Below are 9,147 nucleotides of genomic sequence, written 5' to 3'. Positions count from 1 at the left end.
AGTTCAGGTCTTGTCCCCAACAAAATAGAAATGTGACAGTGACAGCATTTGACTGGACAATAACAAACTGGACGAAGGATATTTTCTCTCATTGGAGACTGACAGTGTTTTAGTTGTGTTTAAAATTTGTGATTCTCCAACTAATGAAAACCTGTGGAACAATTAATTTTACAAATCTATACAGGGAATTTGTGATTTTGTGTTCAGAGGCGGTGATACTACAAAAGAACAAAAATTCCCAAGCACTGCCCCAAGCAGACGCCCCCATTCAGTGTAACACTGACGGCATTTAGTGTCTGGAAGATTTCAAAGGGGCACAGCTGATGCCTCTTCGGTGCTGCCAGTCACTAAGGGGTTTCATGTTCCGGGGGAACGACTTGTCGATGGGTGATGCTCAGGATCCTGAAGAATGGATGTGAGGTCTCTGTGCCAAGTCGTGTGGGCTGTGGGAAGTCTCTGTGTCCTGTCTCCAGATGAAGCCTCTCCGTGAGGTTCCCATGTGAGATCCCTGTGAGGCCATATGTGGTCTCTGCATCATCTCTGGGTGAGGTCTGTGTTGGAGGTATCTTTGAGAAGTCTCTGAAATTTGTGTGGGGTCTTAGTATGAGGTCTCCAGAAAGTGACTGTGAGACATGTCTGTTGGGAGATATCTGTGAGGTCTCTGTGAGTTGTGTGTGTGTGGAGTGTGGGTCATCTCAGTGGGGGACGTCTCTGTTGGGAGGTGTCTCCGTGAGGTCTCTGTGTTGCCTCTGCTGGGAGCGTGTGAGGTCTGTGTTGTGTCTGTTGGGAGTGTCTGAGGAGTCTCTCTGTGAAGTCTCTGTGTGTGTCTGAGAGGTCGTTGTTGGGAAGTGTCTCTGATGTCTCTGTGTGTCTCCGTTGGGGGGTGTCTGCGAGAGAGGTCCCTGTGTGGGCCTCTCTGTAGTTGGCATCCTGCACCTTATGGAAGGCTCAGCAGCATCCGATGGGCAGTGAGACTTGCTCCTCCGTGTTTGTTTCGTCAGCATCCCAGTCAGTCTGTGGCACTTCTTCTGACAGGAACGTGGGATCCACATCGAGATCCCCCCACGCCAAGAACTCACTTCTCTGTGCCCGAGAACATCCAGTGACAGCCAGGCTCGAGGTCCTGAGCTCCTGAGGGCCCAAAGCACTCTCTTTCCTGGTCTTCCCCTTCCCACAGGTCCTGAGCGAGCTGTCACTGCTGCACCCACCCTCACAGTCACTAGAGAAATTGCTGTCTTCCTGCTTCCTGTGCGATTGGGGTGGGGAGGAGGCAAGCTGCACTAGGAGTAGAGCACAAAGGGACCGCTCCTGGGCTGCACCCCCCATTCTGGGCGGATCACTTCCACCTTCCCGTGTGGCAAATCCTGTCTGATGGCCTCTCCTTCCCAGCTCTGGGGTAAGCAAGACTGGAGCCAGGTAATACTACGTGATGGCAGCTAGTCTCTCAGATTTTGAGTCCCCACATCCCCCATGGAGCAGTCCTTGGGCCACGTGTTTCTGCAAAGGTTACCATACTGGGAGGCCCCAGCAACCTCCACTCCCCTACCTGTCTGGCTTCCGCACCTGTCAGGTCATCCTTTCTAGAATTCAGGAGGTGAGCATGTGCAAGCTTATTAACTATTGTGAGGACATTAACCCTCCCTGACTTGCTTCACTTTCACAAGTTTGGCCCTAGAGGTGGCTTCTTTAGGTCTGTCGTCTTGGAGCTGGAGCAGGTGAAGACCTGGGTTGCAGCCCCCCAGGCCAGTAGATGGCAGTGGGACATCAGAGCTCCTTGGTCACTGCACATTTATGAACACTTGATGCCATTTTGCCTTAGATCCAAAGTATTCAATTCTTCACCCACTTTCCTCCCAAGGTTCAGAGCGTCTGTCAGTTACCACATTCAGTCACACTCCTTTTCATTCAGTCAGAACCGCTTCTCTAGGATTAACATAGGGGAAGGCAGGTGGCCCACGGCCATGGCCATTCATTCATTTGGTGCAGAGGTGAACACAGCCCTCATCAGACTCCCTGACACCCACCTATACACACACAGAGCAAGAAGTACCATCCTCACTGGGCTCTAAGTGTGGGAAAGGCAGGAGTGGGGGGGGGGGGGAGCTGTACATTTTATCCAGGAGAAGCTAAGAGGGTTCACAGGGCTATCTCCACCCCAGCCTTCATCAGGGAGAGAAGGGGCCTTAAGGGCAGATGCTATCTATTTCCCACCGATATATCCAGGGGCAAGAGTTCTCTTGCTTCTGAACTCAGGGCCCAGCAACCTCCACTCCCTTACCCCACAAACATTCATCCACTTTGCTCTGACACTTCCTGGAGACTGAGTGGGAATGTCCAGCCCTGTGATGTCCCTGTAAACCTGTCCCCTAGAGTTGCATAAAGTTCAAAGTAGAGTGGAAGCAGGAGAAAGGTGGGTTGAACCCGGTCCTGGGGTGGGGTCTTCATGGTTTTTCCTCATTTTGTTTTAGAGTAGTTTTTGTTGTTTGTCATGACAGAATTGTGAAAACGGAAAGTGCAATGAAGGGACTTGAGATAAGGAGTGAGCTGGCAATGCCACGGTTAGTCTTCCTCGATGCCCCTCCCTTGTAGAAGCCAAAGGGCATACCGAGCACACCACAGACAAAAGCCACCACACCAACGCCTTATGAGGAAAAAAACAGAGGAAAATTAAATTTTTTGAACGTGTTAATGAGAAAATGGGCTGATTTTTTTGTTGGAGACATGTCTACGGTTGACCAGGCAAGACACCTCCCTGAGAAAAACACTGCTTCGGGCAGTGCTGATGGTGGCCTAGGGCACCTGGCATATTTGGCCCATACTGGCAGGGACTGACTGGAGACAAAGTCTTCTTGAGGGTCCGGGATGGGAGGTGACTCAGACCCAATGGCTCATCATTGGCTCTGACACTTTTCAAGGACTCTTTCTGTCTGACTTGCCCTTCCCTGATGGAGCAACTCTGGTCCTTGGAGTTGGCCTGGTGACTGCAGCCTGTATGACTCATCATTCTCCCTTTCTGGGGGTAGAAGGGAGGCCTGTGGTGGGAAAAACACCCACACCCTGGGGTTTGGGGTTCCTGTTTTTGCTCATTTAACTTTGTGGTATGAAGTCCATGATGAATGGCCACTTTCTCCTCTAGCATCTGTCCCACAACTCTTAAGAGTGTCTGAGCCTCAGGGATCGTGTTGTCCGTAACTGATCTGCTTTGGACTGGTCCTTGGCTCTGGGCAGTGATTGATTTGGGCTTGTATTTTTGCAGAGCATCCTGACCTTTGAGTGTTTTATTGGGGAAAATCCCCTGTAAAAAGAGCTTCATTCTTTGTCTGAAGAAACTTTCTGGAGGACCCTGTTTCTTCTCTGGCCGCAGCTGGAAGTATTTCCTGTCAACAGAGCCTACTGTTCCTGTAGCCCTGGCAGAGGGCCTCATTCTACTGATTTGAGAGGTCCCCAAATTTTCAGGCACTTCCACATGCTCTCCTGGGTCAGGCCTCCTGCAGTCCTCTCTCTTGTAGGTAGGGGCAATCATTTGTCTCTGATTCTTCCAAGTGTTCTGGACATTAGAGATCTTGGGCTCCTGCTTCCCTAGGCTGCTCCTTAGGGCTGTCTTAAGGCAACATAACACATGGGAAGCTAGCCTTTCTCCAGTGGGCATCCTCTGGGTGTGGCAGTGGCGCATCTGAGAAGCCAAGTTGTCTGCAGCAAGGGTCATGTCCGTGGGACAGTCTTGAGGTTGGTTCTTTGACTGTACCTTCACTATGGACATAACTTCATTAACGACCTCTTTGTTAAGGCATGGCTCTTCTGGATCTTGGAGAACAGACACTATAGGGAATAGGGAGCTTTTACTGGTCCTTGCAGCTCCTAAACTCCTCAAATGTGCATTTATGTTTTGGGACTTTGTCAGTACATTGGTTCCCAACTCTGGTTGAAGAGCAGGGGACACATTTGCCTCCATTGTCTCCCTGGCCCTCAAAGATTGGGATCCTAAGTTCACCTCCAGCATTGTTACCCTATTGTAGGGGTCTTGTGAGTCCCCACCCCTAGTCTTCCCTCTTGGCTCATTGCAGACCATTGCTGAAGTTGGACTGAGATCAAGTCTGCCCCTCTCAGCCCACTCCACAGTCCCACTCTGCCAGGTTAGCGTGAGAGACTGAGAAGTTGGCCTACCCTTCTCTCTAGTCAGAGAGGCCTTTGAAGGCCCATGGTCGTCACCAAATGGAGTCCCCCCCAGAACACTCTGGATTTCCTCACACACAGGTGAGGCGCCAGGGCAAGGTCTCGCTAGTGTGGGAACTGACTCTTCTGTTTTCACTCTCCCTCCCAGACAGGCCTCAGGAGGATTTCCCAGGAACTCAGCAAACTTGACTATCGGGTAGGCCCCAGATACAGAGGCGGATGAGGAGGGAAGGGTGAACTGCTGAGTGTGTGAGGCTTTAGCCTTTTTCAACTTAATGAGATTCGTGGGCTTGAGCACCTTGAGGGGCAGGCCCCACCTGTGCTTCACCCGAAACTTTGTGATATGTGCTTCTAGCACCTTTTGAATGTCTGTATCAAGAAAGAAAACCCTGTGGGAGGTGTTCACACAGGGTTCCCAACCCTTTAAGATTCCTAGATTTTTGTTTTCCACATGAGTGTCAGCTGTGGCAGAAGAGTGGGTGACAGCAAGCCAGGATCCATGCACACTCATAGGGATCAAAATATTGTTCATCTGCCCCAACTCACTGCTCAAATGGCCTTTTAGGGTGTTTTCTGGATTTTTGTCTAAGTTTCTCAGTAAATCACTTCTGGAGTCCCTCCTCAAAAGCATCAGGTCTCTTTCTGACTCCTCAGAGTCTACCATCTGAATCGTCACTAGGGAGCTTTCTGAGTCCTTGGAGAGATCTTTTTGGACCTTCCCTGTATTGTGGCTTAGCTGGATCCCCATCTTCTGTGCATCCTTGCTGCTTTCACCTGTGAATGAAGAGGGCTGGGAGGGCCCATGCTTGCCCCTTGCCTGACATGTCCCTGGTAATTCGCCCTGATGTTGCCTTAGTTCCAGAGGTTCTTGGATCTTGGGGGACAACTCCCAGCTGTGTTGTATATGCCAGTTTTGGAGGTGTTGCTCCAGTTGCTTCTGGAGCTCAGACCTGACTGGAAAATTCTCAGGAAGGATTCTGCCCTTGGGGTGGTTGGAAGTGAAGACCCTGAAGACTTCCTGAGATCTTTTGACTACAGAGGATAAATGCCACCTACTTTCTAGTTGCGTCTCCAACAAGGGCCTTTCTGGGTGTTGAATCTCAATTGGAATTAAAGATTGTGGCTTATTCTGGGCTGTGGGGCAAGATACTCCACAAGCCCTAATCTGAGGTGGAGAAGGCAGCGGTAGGCTTGGTACAGAGGGTTGGAGATGGCTCCAGGTCTGGAGCTGAGCCAGAGGTGGGGGCTGGAATTGAAGCACGGTTGGAAACAAGGGTTGAGGTGGGAACTCCAAGTGAGACATGGGCTGGGAATGGGAAAGCAGTGGAGATACTGTAGGCTGCAGTTGAACTGGGCAGGCATTCGAGATGCCATTGAATAAGAAAGGTGGAGACTGTAGTGTGGAAGAGCCCTCAGAGGTCCAGGCAGTAGCCTCCAGGGATTCGCTGTGCAGAGAAGGGAGCCCCCAAAACAGCTGGTTATAGAGCTGCTTAGGACTAGCCAGTTGCTCTTGTTTGTCATTCATGCTCCAGAAGGGTTGGGGGGTTGTGGTGTCCTGCTCAGCAACTGGTGATTTCCACGTATTTCCCAAAGAATTCAGGTGGTAGTTTGGGTTCATTTGTTTCTGATATAATGCATCTTTTTCATTTTCTTTCAAAACCTTGACACTGATTTTCTTTGTGACATGTATCTCCAGGAGATTCTGCTCATCAGAGGTGAGGAAAGGGAGGCTACTGACCTCTACCTGTCTGCCTGTGGAGTCTTCCTGGAACGAAGTCTCTGGTGGGTGGTGGGACAGGTGCCACTGGGACAGGGCCAAAATGGGACAGCTTGAGTTCCCAAGGCCTGAGATGGCTGGGGTCGGAGCAGTCGACTGAGGGGCATGTGGAGACGAACCCTGTGGGATGGTGCCCAGTGGCCATGCCACTGAGCCACCCTGGGGAACAGTGAGAGCGGAGTCTGGTGTTGGGGGTGCAGAGGAGGCTGTGGGAGGTGGAGGGAGGGCCTCTGAATCAGGGGCACATGAGGGGGGCTGGGAAAGTGCATGTGGCTGGGGTGAAAGGCCATCCAAGGGGAGGAAAGGCTCTGGAGGCTGAGAGGCACTCAGGGATGAGTGTGACTGAATGGAAACTGATGGGGTTGTTGGACCTGGTGACGGGGTGGAGGCCAGAGGCGGTGAGCACCCAGTCACAGGAGCTGGGGAATTGGATGTGGACATGGCAGGAGCAGCATCTTCCACAGGCTCCCCGCAGGGCCAGGCGGCTCCCTCAGGTGCTGCTTTGCACACCTCACCAGGGGGGTCTTGACATGAGAGGTGATGAAAGCCGCCCTGTTCAGGGGGCCTCCCCACGTGTCTGCAGGAGATGGAGGCACAGGCTGCAGCCAGGAGCAGGTGGGCAGGTCAGATGGGGGTGGGCACCTGGGGCCCAGGGTGCTCCATGGCCCCAACACTGACTTCCCAGTGCTCCTGCTGTCCCTCACCCCAGGGCCGCAGCCACAACCTGTCCCCCCCCAGGTCAGTGCACGGTGGCCTGTAGCTCTCAGCTGACATCATAGGTTTGGGAGGAAAGAAGACCCAGGAGAGTAGGGGCAGATTCTTTACCTTCCAAGAAGAGAAATGAGGCCCCGAGCCTTTTCCAGTTCTTGCAGGCACTCTCTGCAGGCTGGAAATCAGGAGGCTGGGTCACATGGTGGAGCAGGGCCCGGGGGTCTTACAGGAGGCTGAGTGCCATGGGGCTTTAGGGGACACGCCTGGGAGAGTGGACTCAGGAGTCCAAGCCTTGGGGCCAAGGCCACATAAGCCCTAACAGCGATGGGAGGCTCCTGACAGTGGCGCTCTGTCATTTACAAAGTGCTTCCACATCCAGTACCCCCTTGGCCTCCCCACTGCCCTGCGGGGAGAAAGGGCAGGGCCACCTCAGAGGCACTTGAATGAAGGTAAACACGCCCACGGCTGGACCTGGAGGTCCCCCCTCCCAGTCAGACACTGTTGGTCCACGCAGCCCAAATGTCCCTGCTGGGACACCCCTGCTAGGGAAACACCCATTTCTAGGCCCTGGAGGCTTCGTTCCCAGCACAGAATCTGGGAAGAATCCGGGTTCTGACCTCCTCCGAGGAGCCTCCGGGAGGCTCTGCCACTGGCATCCTCAGGGACCTCACCCTGGGCCCTCAGGGACAGGACAGATGGAGGCAAAGTCTCGGAGGGCAGGGCTGGGGGCAGAAGCTCACCCTTCAAAGCTCCTCTTTTCTTCCTGCACCTACTCCTCCGCCTTGGCTCCACCGACCGCTGAGAGACAAGAAGAAACGAGGGGCCGGGACCCCAGTCTCACCCTCTCTAGATGAGCGGCAGACACTCAGGGTCGTGAACACGACTCTACACTTACCTTCTGGGGCTCCCTGGTTCTTCCATTTACTTGTTATTACTGATGTTCAGTATCAGAGTTTCTTTGATGCTAAAATAGGCTGTGGATTCTCAGCTTTATTTTTTCTTCTCCAAAGTACTCAGAAATGCATGGTACACTGAGTATTTTATGATAGAAATAAGGCCATGTTGATTTAAAAGATGGCTTTTACTTATTTTTAAAGTGGGTAAAATATTTTGTTTTCTTTTGAAAAATGCAGAAAAGAATTTTCTATGTGAGACCCACCATCGATTCCCTCCATCACTGCTCCTCTGCTCCAGACACACACACATTCTCAGACCGCCAGGCGGCCTGAGCTCCCTCAGGTAGGCCTCTGCTTCCTGACCGCAGCCCCCCCAGCCTCTGCTCAGAGGCTCTCAGGGCCTCCCTCCAATCCCTGCCCGCGGGTCAGCCCCAACAGACGAGAGGTGGCTGGTCAACCAGGGCTCTGGGCCTGTCCCCACAGTGATCCAGCTCTTAGAACCCAGGCCTTGGCCACTGGTCACTGCATTTGGGGCTGTGCCTAGAGCCCTCCACCACACCTGGACTCCTGGTCAGAGATCTCTGTGTAGAAATCCTCCTGCCTGCTCTAACCCCAGCCCCACTGGGCTTGTTCCTAGAAGGATGAAATTCTATCTTTCCCAACTCAGGAGTCTCTCTAGGTGGTTCAGAAATGTGGAAATAATAGAAAAACAATCATCTCTGTGAGGTCTGGGCCCAGGGCTCCTTACCTTCCCGGTGGTTCTGCGTTTCCTAGGTGGTGGTGAGGGTGGCTCGCTCTCCAAGAAGTGCACTAGCACCAGGAAGAGCAGCGCTCCACACAGGATGCCGAGGACGGTCTCAGTCACCAAGGAGGGACTGGAGCGCAGCCAGGCAGCAATGACGCTTTTCAGAGAGAAGAGAGGGTTCTCCATCATCTGAAGTGCTCGGCTGCCCTCAGGAACTGAGCACTGGCAGCTCCCTTGGGGCAGAAACCCGGCCCGCATCACAGAGCTGTGGCCTTGTCACAAAGGTTCCTGAAGGCGGGGGAGGGACAATAAGAAGCGGAGGCTGCCCAAGCCCCACCATCCAGCCCCACCATCCAGCCCCACCTGCCCCTGTATCCTTCTGGGCTTTCTAGCTCTCTCCTTCCAGCTCCTCTCATCCTGTCAGACCTTAGCCAATTTTCTATCAATTTCATCTGGAACCCAGATGTTACCCGGTTCCCTTTGTCCCTTAGAGATCTTGACTTGAGGCCCATCAGCTTCATACCTCTTCAAAATCTGAAGTTGACCCTGAAATTTGGGCTATTTCCTGGGGATTTTCACTCTATTTCCTCTGTCCTCAACTCCAGCTTCCCCACAATGGTCTTGGGTTGTATAAATCCAGGCACAGAACTTTTACACTTACTTAGTTTTATGAATTTGGGGTAGTGTTTGTCACATTTTCCATAAGAGCGACCTATACACAAAAAGTTAAAATAACTTATTTTTCAACATTTATAAATCTAAGTACAAAAGAATTATATGAAGTTAAGCCTTTAAATAATAATTTTATAAATTTATAGCATTTATAATTCTGGAATTAGGAAATC

At 52.1% G+C, this 9,147-nt stretch overlaps 1 protein-coding gene across 1 annotated transcript; it reads right to left on the bottom strand.

The window, feature by feature from the left end:
• Window positions 1–948: 948 nt before the first annotated feature.
• Window positions 949–8,488, bottom strand: LOC107538155 (spermatogenesis-associated protein 31A1-like). The gene is made up of 3 exons (XM_016214314.2): window positions 8,306–8,488; window positions 2,800–6,109; window positions 949–1,280 (listed from the first exon to the last, which is right to left on the bottom strand). The coding sequence occupies exons 1-3, from the start codon at window positions 8,486–8,488 to the stop codon at window positions 949–951; spliced, it is 3,825 nt and encodes a 1,274-aa protein (XP_016069800.2).
• Window positions 8,489–9,147: the final 659 nt, after the last annotated feature.

Source organism: Miniopterus natalensis, chromosome 12 (assembly GCF_054644295.1).
Source record: "Miniopterus natalensis isolate mMinNat1 chromosome 12, mMinNat1.hap1, whole genome shotgun sequence".
Lineage (NCBI taxonomy): Eukaryota > Metazoa > Chordata > Mammalia > Chiroptera > Miniopteridae > Miniopterus > Miniopterus natalensis.
Note: the sequence above shows the minus strand (reverse complement) of the source record. Positions and strands in the feature narration are given on the sequence as shown.